The following is a 24174-nucleotide window of genomic DNA, read 5'->3' as shown; positions in this document are numbered from 1 at the left end:
GTGTCCTGAAGAAAGGCGTTCAGGGAGTGAGAAGCATCCCTGGGTGGGGTGGGGGATGCTGGTGAGAACCAGGGACGCCCTGTGGGCCCAGGGCCAGTCTGCTTTACAGAACGATTGGGATGCGAACACGATGCCTGCTCTCCCAGATGATACTGCGAATCTATAAATACAGATTTAGACACACGTGGTGGACGTGTTCTCCTCCCCGGGGAGACGTTTCCAGAGCAGCTCTTTGTAGCCCTGAAGAGGACGCCAGCGAGTTTTCCAGCCTGGGAGACGGCGGAGGTTTGATTCAGGGGTGCTGGTGGGAAGGAGAGGGCTGGGTCGTTCCAGAACTTCCTGACTGTCCTCGACCCCGACTCTCCGCACGCTCCGGATCTCACTCCTGGGAGGGCCCGGAGGAAACCCAAGTTGGGGTGAGACTCAGAGGAGGGCGGTTCTAGAGGAGAGGCAAACGGGTGGGAACAGCGCTGTAGCCCCCCGGGCGAGGGTGTGCTGTAAAAAGCGCCGGGGTCAGGGGCACCTGGCAGTCGGTCAGAGAAGAAGGGGGGCGGGCGGGCAGTGTGACAATTGAAGATATGTAGTCTGAGGAATCAGTACCCAAAGAGAGAGGGGATTGAATCTACCCGGATTTTGTTTAAGTGGGGAGCTGGTCTTCTTGCGGAAAAAAGTGCAAAAAAAAAAAAAGTGGGGAGGGTGGAGCAGGGGATGCAGCGAGTGGACCCCCAGCCGGTGCTCAGGCTCGCGGGGTGTTGCTGCTGGACGCCCTCCCTGCACCTCCGCCCCAGGCGCGGGGCCTGCCCCAACCCTCACTCGGCCCCTCCCCTGTGCCCCCTCCCCGCCGCGCGGGCCTGAGCCGCGGAGCCGCGACGCGAGTGCAGAACTAGGGGCGCGGGCGGCCGCGGGGCCGGGGCGCGGGCCGGGCTGGCCATGGCGCGGGCGGCGGGCGCGCGGGGCCGGGCCGGTTGGTGCGGGCGGCGCGGGCGCTGCGGGCGGGGCGCGCTCCTCGCCTTTGCGGCGTGGACCGCGGGCTGGGTGCTGGCGGCCGCACTGCTGCTCCGCGCGCACCCGGGTGTCCTCTCCGAGCGCTGCACCAACGAGAAGAGCCGGCGCATCCTGGCCGCGCTGGTAAGTCCCGCCGCCGCTCTGCCCAGCGCCGCGCGTGCCGGGAGGGGGGATCGCACCCGTCCCCGACCCCCAGCCTTCCCCCGGGACTTGGGTGACACCCGCCGGGACCGTGGGGTCCCGACACCTGCGTGGAATGCCAGAGGCGCACGCCCTGGTCCCCCGAATGGGGAAGCAGCCGGGAATGCTCTGTGGGCTAGCTGGGGGTGTCTCTCCCCTTTTCGCCAGAATTTGCCCTTTGTCCCCAGACAGCCTTTCCGTCCTACTCTCGCTACCCCTGAGTGCGAGCTCCGGAAGAAAGTTTGCGGGTCTCATAGGAGTGTCTAGGTCTGGTCCAGCCTCCGGACAGCCCCTTGGTGCCGGCGCCCGGTGTCAGGCCGCCCGGCTCTGGGCACGAGCCAGTGCGGGGTTCGGGATCGGGGGTGCCACGCCTCTGTCTCTCGGGTCCGCAGCGCGCCAGCCCAGCCCGCGTTCTGTGATTCCACCCTGAGCTGCCAGGTCTCCCCCTACCTCGCCGACCCCATGCGGAGGGCTGGTCAGACCCCGGCCCTCCTGCGCTCCAGAGCCCGGGCTCTCCGCGATCGCGGTCTGTGGGAACCGATGCAGCGTGCGCTCTGGCGAGCAGAGCGCGCTGCGAAGGCGGCTCGGACCGGGCGGATCCCGGATCCTGGGTCCTCGACAGGAGCCTTCTAACCCGGGAGGGCCCGAAAGCTCGCACCCAGCAGCTCCTCAACTGAACGGGAAAATTAGGGTGAGGAAAAAATCATAATTGGCATTTTGCAGACTGCTGCGTGCGCTGGGCTCACATCACGTGAATGAACTTTAGTTGATTGGAAACGCGGCTAGCCGTTCTTTCAGGCGCAAAGGAGGCTTGAATAAAGGTGGGAGTTCCCTAAATCCCAGAAAGGGGAAGATAGTAGCAACAACTCTTACACGACTTCTTAAGCGATTATTCACTTCCTAAAATAGTGACCGTCTAAGCATTTGGTTTGAAAAGTGATCTGTTTTCTAAAAACTCTTCAAGAAACACATGGGAAGTTTTCAGTCCAGTTGCTTACATATGGGTGGGCCTTTTGAGATTGTAGATTTTCAAAATGTGGGACCACAAAGGTTTTTAAAGTAAATGATTTTTTAAGTGAGATTGAAATTGTTTTTTTAAAAAGTGAGCCAGGTATACTAGCTAAAACAAGTTATGTTCCCTAATTAACTCTGACGCGGGTCATAGTGTCATCGTGAATTGAACATATGTAGCTGAGACACCCATAGATTCTATTGACCCCTTCTAGTGTTACACTTAAGTTTCATCAAGTTTCTGTTTTGTTTTGTTTTGTTTTTTAATGGGGTTTTGCTCTTGTTGCCCAGGCTAAAGTGTAATGGCCTGATCTCGGCTCACCGCAACCGCTGCCACCACGCCCGGCTAATTTTGTATTATTAGTAGACAGTGGTTTCTCCATGTTGGTCAGGCTGGTCTCGAACTCCCGACCTCAGGCGTTCTTCCCACCTCGGCCTTCCAAAGTGCTAGGATTACAGGCGTGAACCACCACACTGGGCCAGTTTTATCAAAGTTGTAAGAGCTCACTGATTTTTCTTAGGAACCCAAAAAAATTCTTTTCATTTATAAATCCCGCGCCCCCCCCCCGCCCCCCGTTTTCTTTTCTTGTGAAGGGAGTGCTGATAGACTAATTATAGTAAACAAACATTGATGGTTTGCCTAGAGTGGAACACCTATTTACAAATTTAATCTAGTAATCTTTTAGATTAAGATAAAAAAGGAATGCCATTTTTCATTTCTTTACCTTTGGTTAAGTGAGGAAAGGCTTAATAATGGAAATTAAATCGTCCAGCATAATTTAAGTAATTGCTCATCATAACTTTCCCAGCATTCCAGGTCGTAAATTAAAACCAATTCTGTTTAGAGGCTTTACCAATATATCTTCAATGGCAGCCATATGGGATCACTTCTGGTCAGACATAAAGCTGGAGAGATTGGTTCTGCCCCTGAAGGCCCTCAATCTTTCCTACTGCCAAAAGAATGATGGCAGAGGCCACATCCATCTCCCTAGGTGTTGATGTGACGCTGTCTCCGTGAACTGGTTTGTTGGGGAGCAGCCTTTGCCGCAGGCCCTGTTTGAGTTCCTTACTCCTTACACACTCTCAGAACTCTTTCTCCCCCTGTCTGCCTGCCACTTCCTTTTCTACTGTTTTCATCCTGCATATGTTGATGTGAGACCCACACAGTGCCCTGGCTCAAGTTTTACCCAGGACACTCTCAGTTAGGACAGGGTTTAAATACGACCCCAATCTTCACAATCCCAACTCTGCCGGGCTGAGTTGCCAAGTAGAGGTTGGCATTGTGTCTTCTGAGGACTTGAACTGAATTGAGCCTCTGTCTCCGCTCCCCTGGCACTTTCTGATTCATTCTGCCTGGCTTTTATCTGTAATAATAAAACTGGTTGTTATTTTCCTGATGGGCCTCCAGACTCTCATTAGCTTTCACTCTGAATACCGGAGCACAGAAGAAACCACTTTGCCAGCTGAGCCAAAGGGAGACTTTCTGGCAGAGCCCAGGGAGTTGTGGTGGATTTCCCACCCCCGGTAGCAGAGGCTGCCAGTGTTCCCAGGCTCCTGCCTGGCAGGGGGCATTGCTGGCCTGCCAGGGGTGAACCCACCTGTAGGATAAAGGAATCAGAGGAAAAAGGTTAGGTGCGAGTCAGAGTCAGGGGATAGGGGTCAGAGGTCTCCATGTTCTCCCCAAGTCCACACTCCACCTCCCCAGGGAAGTTCCACTCTAGCCAACCACATCCCACTGACAAGTTCCTAGAAGAGCCAACCTGAATTGTTCCAAGGGAATTGAGCCCCGGGTCTTCCAACTTAGATTTTCCTGGTCAGACTCTAGGGCTCTTCTTAATGGCGGCTTGAAGAGGAACAACACACCGTAATCAAGAAATAGGTGCACTCAGGTCTCTGGAGCCCCGCTTTTCCAGTGGGCTGTGTCAGCAGGCCCAACCAGCTGGGGAGCTAGCTTGGTGCTGGATCATTGATACGCCTGGCTTCTCATTCATTCTGTAGGCTGAGCCCTTCACACAGAGGCAGAAGATGTGGGCTGCTGTCTGTTGACTCTTCCTCTGGGAAGGCACTGTGTGAATCATTTCATGGGTCTTATTTCATTGAATTCCCTCAACAACCTCTATGAAGTATTTGCTTTTAGTATCCCCATTTCACAGATGGCAAAACTGAGCCCCAGGGAGGCGAAGTGACTTGCCCTGCTTCACACAGTTAATATAGTGAGGAACGAGGACATGACTCTGTGTAGTCTGATGGTAGCAATGACGTGACGGTAAGCGGCTTCTCTAATAATGGAAACCCTACGTAACACCTCGTATACTTAACCCTTCCATAGCAAATCATTTTCAAAGCATGTCAAAGATATTCCCACAGACTGTTATCCTGAAGGCTTAACTGCCTTTTGGCTAGTTAGGTCTTGATGGAATTTCATGTAGTTGTCTACATTAGAGCTTCGTTTTAAATAGGGCAGGCTTATCTTTCTTTGCCTCTGTGATAGAAACTGTCAAAGTCCCAACGGGACTACAGTATCCAGGGCACATACCCAGAAAGATTTCTCAGCAGTGAATGACTCTGCCTGAATGCTCAGCCACATTCCTAAAGTAGAGAGGGGTTACACAGTGGACGAGCTAACTGCGCTGAGATTCTGCAAAGCACAGCATAGCTGCTTCGGAAAGAATACCACTGTCAAGTATGAATGTTGCTAAACTGCATAGGAGCTTAATGCTCCTTAAAAACAAACACACAAAAGAAAACCCAGCCCTCAGCCATGACCTCTGGGACCTTATCAACAGTTTTTCTAGACTAGAGTGGACAGGTTTTGTTTTTGCCTGAGAACCATGACATAGAAAGATACTAAGCAATGATTGCAAAGAGTGCTTCTTACAAAAGCTAGGACTGATCTGATGGGAATGTGCATCTGTGTGGATATTTTCACATCCATGAGAAGCACAAATCCACTGCAAATGTAATTAATTTTAAAAGCACGCCAGAGTTAGCTGCAATGAGACTAACTTGTTTTTTCAGTTTATTTCCAACTCCAATACCTGTGGATTATATATACACACACATTTGGGTACAAAAAATGTATCTGTCTTTAAGCCGGCCTTAGGAACTCCTCCTATGCACAGAGGAGTCTGAGAAAGACTACCTTTTAAAATAGACCTGTATAAAGTACTTCTATTGAGTTTAAAAACAAAAAAACCCAGCTACTTCAACAGGACATGCTGCCAATAAAATAATTCTACTATTATCTTTAAGATGATGAAAGTTTTTGGGGTTTTCCTTTGTTTTCTTGAGACAGGGTGGCTCACTGCAGCCTCTACCTCCTAGGCTCAAGTAATCCTCCTGTCTCAGTCTCCCAAGTAGCTGGGACTATACGTGTGGCCCAGCTAATTTTTTTTGTTTGTTTTTGCAGAGACAGGGGTCTCGCCATATTGCCCACCCAGGCTGGTCTTGAATTCCTGGGCTCAAGTGATCTTTCTGCCTCAGCCTCCCAAACTGCTGGGATTATAGGCATGATAAATGTGCCTGGCCTGATAAAAATTTTAAATTCAAACTTGCAATTTGTACATTAAGTTGACTGTTTTTTTTTAAAAGGCTGGATGAAATCTTTTTCTGTGCTTAGCAGGCCCAGACATGCAGAACAATGCTGCAGACTTAGACGTTAACACTGGTAAGCCATGGGAGACGAATTTTGCATTCTACATAAGAAGAGTAGGAACTGAAATGCCGAAAATACTTCATTCTAAAGGATATCAAGGATAATCTGTGCCATAACCACACTCGTATACAGACGGTCCCTGACTTACAATGATTTCACTTACGATTTTTCAACTTTATGATGTGGTGAAAGTGAGATGCATTCAGTAGGAACTCACTTTGAGGATCCATACAACCATTCTGTTTTTCACTTTCAGGGCAGTATTCAATACATTACATGAGAAAGTCAACACTGTATTTTATATTGGCTTTGTTTGAGATGATTTTGCCCTGCCATCGGCTGCTGTAAGTGTTCTGAGCGTGTTGAAGGTAGGCTGGGCTAAACGGTGATGCTCAGTGGGTTAGGGGTATGAAACCCATTTTCAACTTACTCTGAGGTTGTTGGGACATCACCCATTGTAAGTTGAGGAAGAGCTGTGTGCGTTTTGGGGCATGCGTCGCTGTAATGTAAATGCTTTCTTAGGACAAGAGCGGTGACCGGGATACTGAAAAGTTAGGTTATAAACCCAAGACCTTACCTGTGGAAGCTGGCAGATCTGGTTAAGACTTTCGTCACCTCCTGCACTTTCTGCCCTTTCTGATACCCGGTGTCGCAGCAAGAAGCAGGTGTCAGGGAGGCAGGCTTAGAAGTCAATGTTCTGATCTTCAGAAAAACAGCCAAAATGAATGTTTCCTTCCAAAACCCATAGGCTGGATGCCAAATTCAACAGTTACACCATTGTTCTAAATGTCTCACAACTCCTGTTTGGAATTGCCCTCCAAATTCACAGGTGCAAATCTCGTATAGATTTGTATTTCATTGACGAGGCACAGTTTGTATTAAACATGATGCTGTGGGGACCTGACCCACTGACGCTCTCACATGGCCATGATTTACTGAGCGCTGGGGTGGGGGAGGAAGACAAGAATTCCACCTAGGGGTGGGGCTGGCTTCCGGGCAAATTTTGATTTGGCCAGGCTGGGTAGGAAGCATGTAAGTCCGATGGAGACACCCGAACGGCATTTCGCATACAGCAGCCCCGCCTGTCCCTAGGTGCTTGCCTCAGCTGTGCCCTCTCCTCCCAGGAGTTGTTTCTGGGTCTCTGAACACACAGGGTTACTTTGAAACTCGGGGCCTTTGCACAAGTTCTTCTCCGTGACTCAGCTGGCCTCTCCCTTGCCTGCTAAGGCAGATTTCTAACTCCTCTTTCAAAACTGAGCTCAGAGGCATCTCCCCCAGGAAGGAAGGAGACGCCCTGGACCCCCACCCTTTCCTAACCAGGGCTGGAGAGGGGACTAGCCTTGAGGGAGCCACCTTAGGCCAGACACTGCGTTAGGACTGCCTCCCTGTGACCTTGTTTGACTCCATGACACGGTACCATTGTCCTCACTTTCCAGACTCGGAAGCAAGTCACACAGCAAGCCAGGGGCAGACCCCAGAGGCAGACCCAATCTGTGCCAAGCTTAGCCTCACTGTGGCCCTGCCCTGTCACTCTCATGTTAGTTAGGAATTTCGAAGGCTGTCCCCTCTGCTCCACGAACTCCGGAGTCTGGCGGCTGTGGCCAGATGGTGGCCTGTCCAGGCTCAGGCGCAGCTGGGAAAGCTAGCGCTGGTGATTTGGGGATGGCCCAGTCCCAATCCCAGTGGAGCCAAGAGGTGGCTTCTTGGCCGGCAGGTGTCTCTCGTGGCTAGTGGCTATGGTGGCCACAGTTCAGATGACGGGGGTGAGGGTCCTGGCAGTCACAGTGGGCACCCTCCTCACTCTGCTTATCACAGGCTAATAGAAAACAGGGTCCCGTGTCTCTCTGACACTTCTCTCCTGAGCCTCCTCTTTCAGTTGCAACCAGGACCATGTCTCCCCGGCCCCCCGCTCCTCAGCACTGCAGGACTCTGAAACTCCCAGCTCAGGGTCACACCTCTGGCTACACTGGAGTCCTATTCTTTGCTTTTCTTTCTTTTTCAATGGTTCTCTACTTTATGCAAAAGTACTTTTTATTAAATATGTGAGAACACTGTAAAATGTTATGGGAGTGAATCAAACTATTTTGGGTATCATACTTACAGAAGCTTTTTTTTTTAATTTAAAAGGAGAACAGGAAACAATGTTTTGTTTCTTTGTTTGTTTGTTTGTTTTTTGTTTTTGCTTTGCACTTTCCTATCAGATTTATAGAGACGTGAAACTCTGTAAATACCAGATCTAGTAGGGGACAAACCCCAACAAGTAAAATGAACAGCCGTTGCTGTTTCTGCCATCTATATCTTCCTGCTCATGGTGGCCTCAGTTCCTTATCATTCGTCCTCACCTCACCTCTCAGGGCTCTCCTGAAAGGTCTCAGAGGAGCTTGACCAGCTGCCGCGTTCTTCCGAAGGGCCATGTGGAGGCGATGGCAAGCAAAGCATGCTGGGCGCGAAGGGTCTGGATCCTCCCATGTGCCTTTCATGATCCGGTGCCTGGGAAAGAGTGACCAGGGTTAAAGCCAAAGAATGACATTTAACCAAGATTCTGTTCAGTTCAATTCCAAGATGAACACAGGACGTGCACCACTCCAAAGGTGTTTAAAGCAGCTGGTGAGTGTATGTTCATACAACTTCCTTACGAGTGTGCGTTTCCAAAGACACAAAGTCAGCCCCAGGCAAATAGGGTGGTGTCCCTAGCTCCAGGGCCAGGTTCATGACTTTCTGTCTATAGGTCTCTGTCACTTGCATCATTGTGTTAGCCAAGCAAGACCCCCCTCGCCCCCACCCAATGCATTATACAGAGATCTAAATTGCAGTGGCTGGCAAGATCCCCCCGCCCCCCAACAGGAAGCCAGGGGGGCAGTCAGACAGCTTGGCTTTGGACTTTCAGGCTGTTGTACTACCTGAAATAGTCCTGAAAAATATCTAGATATTTCTTTCAAGCACTGGGAGTGTTTCTTTTCAATAAGCGCTTTGAACAATTAGCCCGCAGTGTTTATAAAGTCCCCCAGTCCCTCTCTTATCTAATGGTTTGGGGCCAGGTGTGTCTCAAAATTCAAATCTTGTTGAATGTTAGAAAGATCATATACTACCTTATATTTTGCATATGGGGCAGTGCCAGTAATGAAGTTAATAATTCTGCAGCAAAATGGATGTGAATTCACACCAAGTCAAACACATACAGATACAAATACGCTCGTAACTTTTCAGCCGGTCAAATGAGTCATGAAAAACTTGTAAGTTTTCAGAGGTTTTTTGATTTTGGATTTTTTTTTTTTTTTTTTGAGACAGAGTCTTGCTCTGTTGCCCAGGCTGGAGTGCAGTGGCACAATTTCAGCTCACTCCAACCTGTGCCTCCTGGGTTCAAGTGATTCTCCTGCCTCAGCCTCCCTAGTAGCTGGGACTACAGGCATGTACCACCATGCCCGGCTAATTTTTGTATTTTTGGTAGAGAAGGGGTTTCGCCATTTTGGCCAGGCTGGTCTCGAACTCCTGGCCTCAAGTGATCTGCCTGCCTTGGCTTCCCAAAGTGCAGGGGTTACAGGGGTAAGCCACCATGCTCCTGATTTTGGAATTATTTATACGTCTAGACACTAGAGGTCCAGCTTTTGACCTCAAGGAGCTGCTTCTAATCTGCTTGGGATGGGTCAAGTTGATCTACCTGGCCACCTGCGAGGCTGGGCAGTATCCAATTATGAACCCAAGGCTGTTCCCAGGCCTCTCCTGATGCCTGGTGCGCGTGCATATGCTGTGGCATGCACGCACACTTCCCTTTCGGCCAGCACACACCATGCAGGGAGGCAGGGGGTGCGACGCAGGAAAGGAGTTTGAGGCCCAGAGCAGGTGAGGATGTGGCAGCAAGGTTGGGCCATGGAATCCAAGCTCAGTGGCCCTTGGCCCCCTCCTTTGTCCGGGCACCAAAGCTGCCCTTCCACTGCTGAGACTTCAAGTTCCTTTCTCATACATGAAATGGGGTGAGAATAACAGCTTTGGGATTTGGTATTTCTCATGGCCTTAGAGGAACGAGGGTGACTTTGTTGTTTCATGTGCTGTAGAAGTTCCCAGAAGGAAGAGAGGCCTTCATTTGCTGACATGGAGGAAGACTCATTTGTTGGGGAAACGGGTGGGATTAGGAAATATACTCAACCCCTAATAGAAGTGGTCCCATGGATTAGATTTTCTGAAAAAGAAAAGAGAGAAGAGGATGACAGTCTTCTCATTCCTTCCATACTTCACTTCTTCCTTCCCTTCCTCTGGCAGGATTATCGGGCTGGACGGGCTTCTCAGGGAATTTGTGGTGTGGTGGGGAAGGTCGCCAGGTCCCCTAGTGGCTCCATCCTAAGGTCTCCTAAAGTTTAGGAGAAACAGCCCATCCGGGGACTGCTGGACAGCCTTGCTTGCCACCCAGATGACAACACGCCCTGCTCTTCCAGAATGTGTCCTGCATGGGTCCTCCTCGGTCCCCTTTCTTCTCCAGGTCACCAGCCATGAGCCCTGTGCTCACTCGTGGATCCTCCAGAGGCTTCTCCTCTGAACATCTGCAAACCTCCAGCCTGAAAGCTTTAGAGGCCATTCCATTTCATGTGGAAAACAGCAAGCTCGAGGAATGTACCTGCAGGAAGGGTCATTACTGTGGTCCAGCCTGCGGGCAGATAGGGCTCCTGGGGTCCCCTCTGCTGAGACCTGACCTAGCTGCTTCGATGCGAGACTTAGAAGCTCTCCCAGTGACCCTGAAGTGTAGCCAGAGTCGAGAGCTACTGGCCTGGTCCAGCCCTTCACCTTTTGGTTTCCTGGCCTCTGGCTTCCCAGAGCCACCCAGCTGAATGATAGGAAGTCGTGCTTCCCGGTCGCAGGTGTCCTGATTCTGCAGACCTGTCCTAGGCCTAACTGAGTCGTGTAATGACTGTGAGCAGCTCCTTTAACCTTCCCCTGAATTACTCACTGAGTGGCCTCTGCGATCCACAGGACTGAGGTTTCTCTGCACAGTTGGCTGATCAGCATCCTGAGGGCAGAGGCCAGGCTGTCCCTTTCCCTGACCCCAGCTGAGAGTCAGACGGCACCTGGCCCTCCCGATATTGACTGACTCTTCCCTTCCTTGCAGTGCCAGGACTACCGGGGCGGCGCGCTGGCTGGGGACCTCTGCGAGGACCTGTGTGTGGCGGGAAAGCTGCTGTTCCAACGCTGCCTGCACTACAACAGGGGCAAGAAGGTGCTACAGGCCGACTGGCGTGGCCGGCCTGTGGTCCTCAAGTCCAAGGAGGAGGCCTTCTCCAGCTTCCCGCCCCTCAGCCTGTTGGAAGAGGAGGCAGGGGAGGGTGGCCAGGACATCCCCGAGGCAGAACTCCTCCTGATGGTGGCTGGGGAGGTCAAGAGCGCTCTGGGCCTGGAGTTGTCCAACAGCAGCCTGGGGCCATGGTGGCCGGGCAGGCGGGGCCCGCGCTGGCGGGGACAGCTGGCCAGCTTGTGGGCCCTGCTGCAGCAGGAGGAGTATGTCTACTTCAGCCTGCTGCAGGACCTGAGCCCACACGTGCTGCCTGTGCTGGGCTCCTGTGGCCACTTCTATGCGGTGGAGTTCCTCGCCGCGGGCAGCCCCCACCACAGGGCACTCTTCCCCCTGGACCGGGTCCCAGGTGCCCCTGGGGGTGGCCAGGCCAAGGCCATCAGTGACATTGCGCTCAGCTTCTTGGACATGGTGAACCATTTTGACAGTGACTTTTCCCATCGCCTCCACCTCTGCGACATCAAGCCGGAAAACTTTGCCATCCGGAGCGACTTCACAGTAAGTGGCCCGGGGTGGTGTGTTTATGTGCAGAGAATGGAGCTCTCGGTCTGGTGGGAAGGAAATGAGAAGGCTTCTGAGCTCCTGTCCTGAGTTAGCAAACTACTATCGCTTCTGTAGCCTCAGAGAACTCCCACCTACCAGAACACTTCCTTTCGGGTGTCAGCAAGGAACAGATGCATCTCGAGTGAGAATGTGAATGAATGGAGCCCCCAGTGGGAGGCAGAGGGCCAGGCCAGCTTTGTCCTCCCAGGGGGCTGTTCTGCTTCCTTCACCTGAGCTCTGTGGCTGCTTCGAGCTCACGCAGCAGCAACCTCTCTCGCGGGTCTGTTTAACTTGTGCAGAAAACCGTCCACAGGAGGCGGGGAGCTGCGGAGGACGATGAGGGAGGACAGCCTCTGGGGTAGAGACGCTGTTCTCAAGCTGCCCATGCTCTGTGACAAGTAACTTTCCCCAGTGCTTTTTGTCTGGAGAGGTTCCAGTCAGTTTCCATTCCATATGTAAGACTTCTAGAGGAACAAATGGGGTTTTAGTGCCTTCCACAAGGGAAAGCCCTGCCCAGGTAGAAATAGCTGCTGCTGCACCACAGGGCACACGCATGCTCGTCTCCACTCTGGGGCCAGGCGGCTGTGTGAGAACAGCCAGGTGTGGAAGAACAGCAGCAGGAGCCTTAGTGTCTCCGTGTAACACAAACCCCGGTCCCTTCACCCAGCTAGGTGAACACTGATGTGTCAGATTAATGTGGCTGCAATCATCCCGGTGCCCTCATGCTGTGCCAGGCGCTGGGACCATCCAACAGGAAGTAGTAAGAAGACTGGCAGGGATGTCGTGGGTGCAGGCTGGGTTTGGGGAAGGTGGCATGCTCTGCTCCCCCGCCTGCTGTAACAAGTTCATTCTTACGCGACCAGTGCCGGCAGCAGAACGGCCAGACCAGCTTAGCTCCAGTCACCTGGGTGTGCTGGTCACTGTGGGGCCTGGTTCATAGTGGGGCCATGCTCTTCAGTGTGGTTGCAACCTAAAGGGACAAAAGCAGGCACTGTGACTGCCAGTCATGGCCTCCAAGGCAGGTAGCATAGGAGTGGCATGGTCTTCTGAAGGCAGCTGGAAAACTAAATTTGCTGCCAGTGTAATGCCCTCATTCCTGTGAAGGGCATCACACATCTTACCCTGAGTGCTTTGTCCTAATGCCTCGCCTCCTGCTGCCCTGGAGGGACTGACAAGTCAGCGGTGTCAGGGAAATAGCTAGGAGGTTCTGGGAGGTTCCAGGAGGTCTGTGTGCTGGGCTGGGAGCTCTGGGGGAACTCAGCCCCGCCTGCAATACCCTGAGCATCTCCCAGACACTGTCCTGATATGTGTGTCAGGGGGAATGACCCACAGCCACACTGAGGCCTTGAGGAGGAAGTCAGGGACTATCCATGCACAACCCACCTCCCCCAGCTCTGGGCAGCTGCGGGCCAGTTCTCGCCACTCAGTCACTCCCTTATTCCTCCAGCAGGTATCAGTGGGCATCAATGAGTGGGACCCAGCAGGTGCTGTAATTGTTGCGGGAACTTCAAGGATATCCGCTTCTTGAAGGAGCAGAGGCTGATGGGGTCTGTGATGCCGAGTGGGCGACATCAGATGCTTTTACCTACATACGTGTTGATTATCCAGTTATTGGTTTGTGGGAACCACCTAAGTTGTGCCTCCAGTATCTTGCACACCATCAGCAGAAAATAGTTTTTCAAAGAAATCGTGACTGTGCGTCCTCAACCTAGCACCAGACTGTGTTTTGTCGACTGGTGCTGCACCGCTCAGGGCTCTTACCTCCACTGCAGCCTTGGCCTGGGCAAGAATAGAGAGGGGAGGGCAGGAGGAGTCCCCTTCACCAGTCCTGTTCTCCACCCTTCTTGCAGACCCTGAAGTTCAAGGAATTATTTTACCCAAGATTTTACAACTTTTAAGTGAAAACCAGCAGTATCTGCACGACCAGAGAGCTCCTTTAGAAATGCAGATTCTCAGACATCATGCCAGACCTATTGAATATGAAATGGTGGGGGTGGGAGCCAGCAATCCCTGTCTTCAAAACAAGGCTCCTAGTTGATTCTCATGTGTGCTCAAGTTTGAGAGCTAGTGATCTCAGAGTCCCGGCAGGTGGGTCCTGCCTTTGAGCCCAGGTTGCTGGGCTGCCCTGGCAGAAGGAAGGGCGCCTCCCAGTGGAGGTGTAAGAATTGGTCATTCACAGTCGTTCTCTCGTCTGCAGGGCAGGTGCACACTTGCAGATCTTGAGAATGTGTCCAGTGGCTGTAAATGAATAACTAGGAACCTTCATGATCCGAAACTATTGCCAGCCAGTGCTCTTTTCCAACAGATGGTATGGCTTCCTACTCCAGGGCCACAGTTTCTGGTGAAGAATGAAATAATTCTCATTCATCTTCCTATTCTGATGCCAGGAGGAAGTTTGAAGAAGATGAGACAAGTTAGGTAATTTTATGCAGGAAGGACTTTATGATTCTCTTGATATTAAGAAACACGATGTAGGCTTTTTTGGTTTTTTTTTTTTTTTTAATACTGTTCTTATTTTAGGTGCATAAGGTTATGTTTTATAAGAGTTGTAATCCATTCTAGACCCCATACACTAAAAATTAAAAAATAAATCTGGCTCTCCCTGGGACATGAGAAGGAAACTATCAGAAATGGGAAGGGGAAGTTGCAAGAAGCTAAAATTCTAAGTTGGGGCCCAGGGGAGGCTGGGGAGGTCGCGAGAAACCATAGAAAGAATAGAAAAGTCGTGTAGCCCCAATAATGAATTATAAAGATGCGAGATTCATTAGCATAGTCCTTATTCACGTTTAGTGTATTAACCAGGGTAAATAATGAAATTGGCTATTTGTTTTGGCTAAATAATGGGATAGGAAAGATTAAAATGAGAAGTTGCTTACAGCGCCTGAATTCATAATTAGGCAAAACCTCTTAAATAGAGAAAAGGTCTGTCTGTAGTGTTTATCTTCATTATTCTCCACACATTTTGAACTAAATTATTCTCCCCTGCTCTGTTTTACTAAATAATCCCCAAGAAACTTCATTGCCTTCTAGCATCAATCCTGAGTGAAAAACTAAAACCAAAACCGAAAGGTGCCTCCCAAACTGCGTAGGTTGAAGAGGCCATGACCAGCAAATGAAACCCTTGTTGAAACTCCCAGAGGGAAAAAGAAAGGCTGATATTTCAATGCTGATCTGTGAAGGCTTGTGAAATGCCACTGACTCCATCAAGTTCATCAACTTTCCTAGTGGCTGTGTAATACCTCGCAGCTATAAACAGCTTGATTTGGGCAGATTCCAGGTTTCCTCAGGTTTGAGCTCATCTGTTTTTGTTGTTGCATCCAGGTGGCGGAGGAAGAGCCACATCACTCAGAAGTTATTCTCTCTCTGTTTTTGAAGTCTGTTTGGTCCGATGCCAGGAAGATAAGTCTGAAGTTCCAGTGGTCATCGTGTTCTCGTGATGACAGTGGAACTCAGCGTCGCTCCTGTTCAGGGCCTCCCTGTATCAGTCCTAATGCGAGAACTTGGGTATTTCCCCCACTTTGTCGTCTGACTGGTCAGTCCGAAACCAACTGACTCAGGTAACAGACGTGCCATGATGAGAATGTAGGCACTGCCCACCTCAGTTTCTCCATCACACCTGGAGACCCGCCACTCAAACGAGGATTCCCTGGATTGCTTGTATTCACGGGAATAGATTCGCTGTATCTTACAGCTTTTAGAGTCCTGACCCTTGAAGGTCAGAGACCCACATGGTAAGGCAGCGGAGGGGAAATCCATGTATAAGGCCTCTCAGAGATGCTACCTGCAAAGCTGAGAAAATGACTAAGGATGAAAAGTGATACTTGTGGTGATAGTTCCAAATCCTGGGCTTTCACTGGTGGCTGCTGAGGTCCTTTTTGCAGTTAAAGCCTTCCACTGTAACTATGACAGTCGCCTATGTAAAAGGAAATGCATGCAGACACTTTAGGGGATCAGTCCACTCCCCAGGGCATGGCCGGGGCTTTCCTCTTGGCTCGTGGGAGTTGTGGGATCACCTGTGACCTGGACAGTGGCACCCGCACGAGGTGAATCAAAGTTGTGAAGAGGCTCCCTCCCCGCGGAGCCCACCAGTAGTCCTTTGATAGCCCCATGCTGTTTTGATTACAGGTGGTGGCTATTGATGTGGACATGGCCTTTTTTGAACCTAAAATGAGGGAAATCCTTGAGCAAAATTGCACAGATGATGAGGACTGCAATTTCTTTGACTGTTTTTCAAGATGTGATTTACGAGTCAACAAGTGTGGAGCGCAGCGTGTCAACAACAACCTGCAGGTAAGCAGAGGCTGCCAGGGCTGGGGGGAGAGAGGGTGCTGTCTGGCTGTTTCTGCCTGCTAGCACTTCAGACACCCTCAGTGGAGCTCAAGGTCAACCTTTTCAGGCCATCCATCCAGCTCGATGTGGTCAATAAAGGCAGGAGGGTGGGGATGGGACAATCATGTGCTCTGGGTTGCCTACCCGCGGGGTTGTTGGCCAGGCGACCAGGGGCATCTGATGAGGGAGCTCCCTGCAGAGCTGGCTGCTGGGCTTCCTCTTGCCCAGGCTCCATCCCACGTATCTATAACCTCTCATAAGCATGGGCACATACACGACGAGAACCCTGAAACTAATTCATCAAAGATAATACTGAGAAGGGTGCGAAGCAGTCCTGAGACACTGGCCTAACTAGAGGTTGAACAGAAACTACCATCCAGACAGGCCATGGTCAGTACCAGGAGGTGGTTTAGACGGGCCAGAGTTCAGCACCAGGAGGTGGCTTAGAGAGGAAGAAAGGAGCCGAGTCCAGGAGATCAGCCACAAATGGAATACACACAGGGTTCAGGCAGTCAGAGCTGGTGGGTCTCAGGTCCCCCAGCTGGGGTTGGAGCATCTCCCCTCTTTTGGCAGAAGCTGTCTCTTTCTGCCCTCACTTGAGGCTTCCAGGTGATGGCGGAGACATCTGGGCCCACAGGTGTTGATCATACCCGGAGGAGGCTCCGCAGTGTCTAGGCAGACCTCCCCTATGGCCTGGTTGCATGCAATGGCTTACGGAGGCTCTGGACCCACACACTATCCAACCCACTCCCCTAGTGGGCCCTCCACTGTGGCTTGTCCTCCTCATTCCTTAAACCTGAAAGGCCAATGTGAGCCCACTGCAGACCCAAAATGCAGGTGAGGAGGGAGCAGGAGAGAGGAGCCCCGTGTGGTGCTGCATCAGTCGTGATGGGGGATGATTTGGGAAGGTGGGGACAGGTCTGCTGTTAACCTAGTGGTCCCAACCAAGCCAAACGAACACCCCGACTCCACCACCCCAGAGTCTACACAGACCTTTTAGGCCAAAGAATCACTGAGCACTTCCCTTTCACGAAGCCTAGGAATGTAGCGGCCTTCAGAGGCGTCTCCATCCCAGCCTCTTTAATGTGGACTCACACCCTTGGTGAGGTCCGTCATGAAATCATTCTTCTTGAGCTGTGGGAAGAAGATAATTTTCACCTGAGCGTCCACCACCTTGCGATCCCAACCCACAAAATGGGAACACAAATGCCTGCTCTTTGCAAGGTAATGAGAGGCTGAGTTTACACCCTTTCTGTAGAAAGGGCTCTTACCAAGTCATCAAGGGGCAAGAGGAACACAAAGAGAAAATTGGCAGAACAGGCACCAAACACACAAACGATGGAATCCAAATGGCCAAACAACTTGGACAAACTTTTCTATTTTTTAAAAGACAAAGTTTTGCTCTCGTTGCCCAGGCTAGAGTGCAGTGGTGCAATCTTGGCTCACAGCAACCTCTGCTTTCTGGTTTCAAGAGATTCTCCTGCCTCAGCCTCCTGAGTAGCTGGGATTACAGGCGCCCGCCACCACACCCAGCTAATTTTTTTGTATTTTTAGTAGAGACGGGGTTTCACCATGTTGGTCAGGATGGTCTCGAACTGCTGACCTTGTGATCCGCCCGCCTCAGCCTCCCAAAGTGCTGGGATTCCAGGCGTGAGCCACCGCGCCCGACGGAAAAACATTTTATCTTACCATTCAAAGACATTCAGATTAAAATCCAATGATTGTAAATTTCACTTACCAATTGGGAGTAGTTATTTAAATGCTATTAATTAAGAGTTGAGGCTTCAGGGAAATAGAAAAGTATCTATATTGTTAACGTGATTGTGAATTACTTCTCTCTTGAGGGGCTGTGGCTGTTAGACATAGCCATGCTCTTTAGCTGAGCAATTTTATTTGTGCACATATCTGATTATTGACTTTGAATAAAGTCCTGAAAATGAAATTACATTTCCTTTAAGGATATGAGAAAATATGAAGCATTATTAGGTGAAAAAAATGCAGGTTACAAATTAATATTTACAATACTATTCCATTTCTGTTAAATAGTATACAATCCCTTATATACCAAAATGTCAAAAGCAAGTATTTCTGGAAGGCAGGATTACAATTTTCTTTATTTTTTATTTTCTTAGCTTTTTACTTTTTATTTCTATTTTATTTTAGAGACAGGGTCTTGCTTCATCACCCAGGCTAGAGTGCAGTGGCGCAACCATAGCTCACTGCAGCCTTGAACTCCTGGGCTCAAGGGATCCTCTCACCTCAGCCTCCCAAATAAACAGGACTACAGGTGCATGTCACCACACCTAGCTAATTTTTTAATTTACTTTTTGCAGAGACATAGTTTCACTATGTTGCCCAGGCTGGTCTCAAACTTCTGGCCTTAAGTGATCCTCCCATCTTGGCCTCCCAAAATTCTGGGATTACAGGCTTGAGCTACCACACCCAGCCTTAATTTTCTGCATTTTTAACCCAAATTACCCCCAAAATTCTTGCTCTATATAAATTTACAAATCAATGAAATGGAATAAAAACTGTCTCAGAAATAGACTAATGAAATACGAATATTTAGCCTCTGATAAAGGGGGCCTTGTAGACCAGGGCAGGGAGAGCTGGGTCGCACAGTGAACGGTGCTGGTGAACTGGCTGCCGGGCACGACAAACACCAAGGTAGCTCCCTCCTCCTGACCTCAGACTAGATTCCAGATGGCTCAGATACTTACACATAAAAAGAAGAAATCCTTAAGGTACCAGAAAAAGCTGGGAGAGTTTCAAATACTAGTATAGAGAAGGCCTTTGTAAGTATGAAACAAAGCCAAAGAGGAAACTTCACAAATTTAATTATCTTTCAGAATGAAAAAGACAAACAACAAACAAACCCATGTTGGCATAAACAAAACTACAAAAAAAAAAAAAGCAAATTTAAAAGTTAAATGAGAATATTTGTAAAACATATGGAGTTCTTCTTATAGACCAGGAATGAAGAGGGTGGAAGGGGGCTTATTCACGGCTGCTGGAGCTCATTCCCCCCAGGACTGGCTTTGCTAAGGGGAGACCCACTTTCCAGGGGCAGCATCTAGTGATTGGTTAAAGAGGGTGGGCCCGACACCAAGCCCCCTGTGCCTCACTAAGGGACAATTCCACAGGGACCCCCCCAGCCCCACACATTTACTTCTTCCTCAGTTTCATGGAGTATGCTTCCCAAGGATTGACCTCAAAGAATCCCTGTGTGCAAACCTCCGTCTTAGAGTCTACTTCCTGGGGAACCAACCTAAAGCAAGGGCGATGTCCTTAAGATATAAAGAGCATCTACAGGCCGGGCGCGGTGGCTCAAGCCTGTAATCCCAGCACTTTGGGAGGCCGAGACGGGCGGATCATGAGGTCAGGAGATCGAGACCATCCTGGCTAATACGGTGAAACCCTGTCTCTACTTAAAAATACAAAAAACTAGCCGGGCAACGAGGCGGGAGCCTGTAGTCCCAGCTACTCGGGAGGCTGAGGCAGGAGAATGGCGTAAACCCGGGAGGCGGAGCTTGCAGTGAGCTGAGATCCGGCCACTGCACTCCAGCCTGGGTGGCAGAGCAAGACTCGGTCTCAAAAAAAAAAAAAAGAGCATCTACAAATGCACACAACAAAGGCCAAAAATATAAACTTGACCATTCATTGAAAAGGAAGCACAAATAACTCTCAAACTAAGAAAGATGCAAATTAAACCATTTTCACCCATCTGTTGGCAAAATGAATCTGTGACATTTGTATTGGAGTGGCTAAGGGAGGATGAGCAGTCTTGGATACATTGCTGGGGAGTGTAAATGAGAAGAAATCTTATGGAGTCAATTTAACGTATCTATCAAAACAAAAAATGCACATGCCCTTTGACCCAGAAATCCTATTTCTAGAAATGTAGTCACATGCACAAAATGCAATAGCATATATCTGCAAGACATTTCTTGCAGCATTGTTCATAATAGCAAAAGTTATTATGCAACCTCAATTCCATCTATAGGGAACTGGTCAAATAACTTATGACACATGCACACATTTCAAAAGGAGCCATTAAATCACATGGAATATCCTCATAAGAACTGATTTGGAGGGAATGGCTGGGCATGGTGGCTCACGCCTGTAGTCCTAGCACTTTGGGAGGCCAAAGTGGGTGAATCACTTGAGCCCTGGAGTTCAAGAACATCCTGGGCAACGTGGCAAAACCCTGTCTCTACAAAAAATACAAAAACTAGCCAGACATGGTGGTATGCCCTTGTAGTCCCAGCTACTCAGGAGGCTGAGGTAGGAGGATCGCTTGAACAAAGGAGGTCAAAGTTGTAGTGAGCCAAGATGGCACCACTGCACTCCAGCCTGGATGACAGAGTGAGAGCCTGTCTCAAAAAGAAAAAGAAATCAATTTGGAGGGATCTCCCTCATACAAACGAGGGTGGAAGATTGAGAACAGTGTGTATAATATATTACCTATATGTGAAATAAAAGAAAAAGGAAATGTGTATGTCAAAGAATGTCTCATTCTCAGAGTGGGAGCTGAGCGTCAGGGTGAGGTGGAGCCTGAGATCGCAGTCTAGCCTTAAGAACATTTTAAATTTTGCACATGAAAATGTATTCTCTATTAAAAAAAAAAAAAAGCCATAATTAGGTTTTGAAAAGAATCCTTGCCTTTGCAGGGATTGTGAAATAGAAGTTGAAGGTTTTTGTTCTCTGTGAAGCAGTAGCTCTTTACAATGGAGGCATTTGTTAATTGAGTCTGATATAAAGTGTGATATAGAGTAATAAAGCATGATGCACCATGCAGCTGGCAGGTCATTTCTCCCAACGTGGGGGAAGCTGTCAGAGCTATAAAACAAACAAGATGTTTACAGGGAGAAATTTCCAGGATCCTCAGCATCACTGAATTTCATACCTGATAAGAATTAAAGAGAGTGTCTAATTTTTACCTCTGCTCCTAGAATAACACATTTCACAGAGCCTTCAAAGATCCTTATGCCTGCAGCCTTTTCTATCAAATATGCCTTTGTTTCATGAGCCTTAAAGTGCTACAGGAGCAGTCACACAAGTTCACACACTTCTCCCGCATGCACTGTTTGGCCCTCTGGACGACCCGGTCAGATGGTCGGTCATTGTGGTCACTAGGACCGGCTTGTGGATAAGAAATCTTATCTCCAGGTGGTGACAGCAAAGCTGACCTCCCTCAGGCCTGCAAAGGACCAACTCCTTTTGCAGCAGTGACTGTGATTTTTGCTTCCCTTCCTCCCTAGAAATGTGTCCAGTCCTTTTACAGTGTCACCCAGAACTTCGTCCATCTGCTAGGGAGCTGGAAGGGGAGTTTCTGCCTCACACAGACGTTGGCTTCTCCTCTCGGAGGCGTCGTTTGTTCATGGTGCTGAAGGGTTTAAGGGGCAGAAGTGAATGCATGTTTCCAAATCGGATGGTCTCTGGAGTGTGCTCCCTGAAGGACGGGGATGGGGATGAGGGTGGGAGAGAAGCCGAGATCTGTTTCAGAACCAATCCTGGGCTTGGGAAGCTTTTAGGAGGATTTGCTGCCCTAAATCAACTGCCCACCCTTCTTTCCCTCAGGTCATCTGTGACAAAATATTTCGCCATTGGTTTTCCGCACCTCTCAAGAGTTCTGCGGTCTCTTTCCAGCTTCAGCTGCAGTTACAGGAGGCGGTGCAGGAATGTGCAGACCCTGAGGTCCCCGGCGGGAACACCCGGAGAGACGCCCCCAGCGTGTTCTGGAAGCTTCGCCGACTCCTCCAAGCCACACTGAGGGAGTTGCAGGAGGCAGAGAAGTAGCCACTCTCTGGCCTTAAACATGCTCACACAGGAAAAGTGAGCTTTGCTGGATTTCTTCTGCCATTGTTTGAAAGATGAGCCATTTCCCCTGTGCAAATGAGTGCTCTCTGGGGTGCTGTTCTGGCCTCCACAGTGTGGAGTGGCAAGTGCTGCTGCCAGAGACGATGCCTCCCTCGCTCTGGTCCCACCCTGGCCTCTGACCTGTCGCCTTGTGTAAAATGAGGGAGGAGGTACAGACCTCCCTTCAGGAGGGCCCTCAGTCAGAAGACACAAACCTGTGTGCAATTATTCTCTGCAGAGAGCACTCGTACCTGGTCATCCCAGCGAGTTCCAGCTGTTCTTTCCTGTAAATCGTTACATTAAAAAGTGTGTTGCGTGCATGCAAATGAATGTGTATGCCTGTGTCTGGGTGCAAATGAACATGTGAGCATGTATGAGTGTGCCCATGAGTGTCTGCATGTGTATGAGTGCGCACAGGTGAGTGTGCTCATGAGGCGTATGAGTATGCCTGAGTGTGAATGTGTAGAAGTGTGAGTGAGTGTGTGCACATGAGTGCACAGGTGTCAGCATGTGTATGTAAGTGTGGGCATGTGGATGTGATTGTGTGAGTGTGGGCAGGTGAGTGTGTTGGGAATGTGGGTTGGGGTGGGGAGTGGTGCTTTCTCTAGTGTGTCCTTTGGAACAGCTTGCCTACCTAGCAAAGAGGTGTGACCTTTCTTTTGGAATTAAATACAATGAAAAGAAAATAAATTGCATCCTTAGGGAAGGTAATTTGCATTGGAGAGCGTGTGTAATGGCAGCTTATAGTATTTTTCATTTTGTGGAATCCACCGAGGTTATGGATGGGGTTTTAGGGAGCCTCGTATTGCACCTTCCCCTGGGCAGGGACTTGTAGGCTGGCTTGATGCAGCATTGCCTTCACCTCCCTCGAGAATTTACAGTAGAGCAAATGCTGAGGTCAGCATTGACTCCAGGCAGGACCAGAGACCAGCACCTTTCTTTTGATGGACTGAAGACCAAGTGATAGGCATCAAGTCATACTGCGGCATGATACGCTCATCAGTGGTGATCCCAAGGAGGCTTTTCCAGCAAAAGACAGACAGGGGGATGGGCCACGTGGAGCCAGTGAGCTTTCACTTAAAGGGACCTGGCTTCTACCCATACCTGGGACCCATGAGTGCTCAACAAACCAACGGGTCACCCCCTTACAGAAATCCCATGAAAAGGGAAATCGAGAAAGATGAGAGAATCAGGAAGTCATGTTGGCAGTGTACACATTAAAGAAGACAAATTAATCTGACGTTGTGAAAGTCACAAATGGACACATTCCAAATGATCTCTTATCCTGGGCTGCAGCCCCTTGCTAAACCAGAGAAACGGGAGTGCCTTCTTCCAGACTTTGGGGTCACATTTACTGACTCTGCCCCTCAGGGCACGCTGAGAATGTTGTGTGAAGGACTAGGATGATCAGAGGCCCCCAGCTCTGAATTCTGCCTTCCCCAAAGACCTGTGGGAAGGCCCACTGCCAGCTGCCATTCTTACCCGTCACCACTGGGGATCTTCCAGATGACACTGAGTTCCACAGAGGGCCTCCTCATCATGGACATGAAGACTCACTTTGCAACTGTATTCTAGCAAGAAGAAAAAAACCCACGTCAGTCACCCTGCGGCACAAGTAAATTAAAACCAAAGTTTGATGGCCAGACCTAGGACTAGTGGATTCCAAAGGAAAGGGCAGGGTTTGGGCTATTGGGCGGAGACGTCTATTTTCCCCAGAGCTGCGCTGCGTGCGATGCCTTTCTGTGGTGGTCAGGGGTATATTTTGGGCCATGCTCACCTTCTAGGCAGGTTCTCTACAAGCAAAAAGGTTTACGGGAAGATGGGTGTGAGACAGAGGGAGGGACGGAAGGAGGGAACCCACCAGAGCTTTGCCCTCTGTGCCCTTTAAACAGTGGGGTTTTGCTCTGGGAGGTCAGAGTGGGTCTTTTGTGGGTAGATGCTGGGATGCCACCCATTCATTAGTGGCCTGAGCTCACTGACCAGGCAAGCAAAGCCAGCCTGGGAAAGAGAAATAGTTAGTTTTCATTTCAACCAAAATGGAAACAAATGTTTTTGTTTACGATGGGGACTATGCAATATATAATTATCCAAGACAACTGTGGTTTTATTGATGAAAGGGAGCTGTTTTATCTCTTCCCTTTATATCTGGCTACCCAGTTACACCCATACACACACCCTTTTCCATCCCTGCCTGGGAATTCCCATTAGGGCAGTGGCTCTTCAGCTGTGGTGAAGTTCAGTTTTGTTTTCAATTTTGAAACCTTGCAAAATAATGCTTTTACATGATGTAATAAATTAACACTGTGTATATCAA

General features: G+C 49.7%; 1 protein-coding gene across 4 annotated transcripts; it reads left to right on the top strand.

The window, feature by feature from the left end:
* Window positions 1-24174, top strand: DIPK1C (divergent protein kinase domain 1C). 4 transcript variants are annotated; one of them, XM_033175813.1, is made up of 4 exons: window positions 2-416; window positions 10950-11627; window positions 15798-15962; window positions 21651-24174. In XM_033175813.1, exons 1-4 carry the CDS (start codon window positions 120-122, stop codon window positions 21798-21800), a joined length of 1290 nt encoding a protein of 429 aa, XP_033031704.1. In that variant the 5' UTR covers window positions 2-119; the 3' UTR covers window positions 21801-24174. The 4 variants fall into 4 exon arrangements, with proteins under 4 accessions (XP_033031721.1, XP_033031704.1, XP_033031698.1 ...); XM_033175807.1 differs by having other exon boundaries at window positions 5-416; window positions 21582-24174; XM_033175820.1 differs by lacking the exon at window positions 2-416 and adding an exon at window positions 717-1128 and having other exon boundaries at window positions 21582-24174.

This window comes from Trachypithecus francoisi, unplaced genomic scaffold (assembly GCF_009764315.1).
Source record: "Trachypithecus francoisi isolate TF-2019V2 unplaced genomic scaffold, Tfra_2.0 Contig01474, whole genome shotgun sequence".
Lineage (NCBI taxonomy): Eukaryota > Metazoa > Chordata > Mammalia > Primates > Cercopithecidae > Trachypithecus > Trachypithecus francoisi.
Note: the sequence above shows the minus strand (reverse complement) of the source record. Positions and strands in the feature narration are given on the sequence as shown.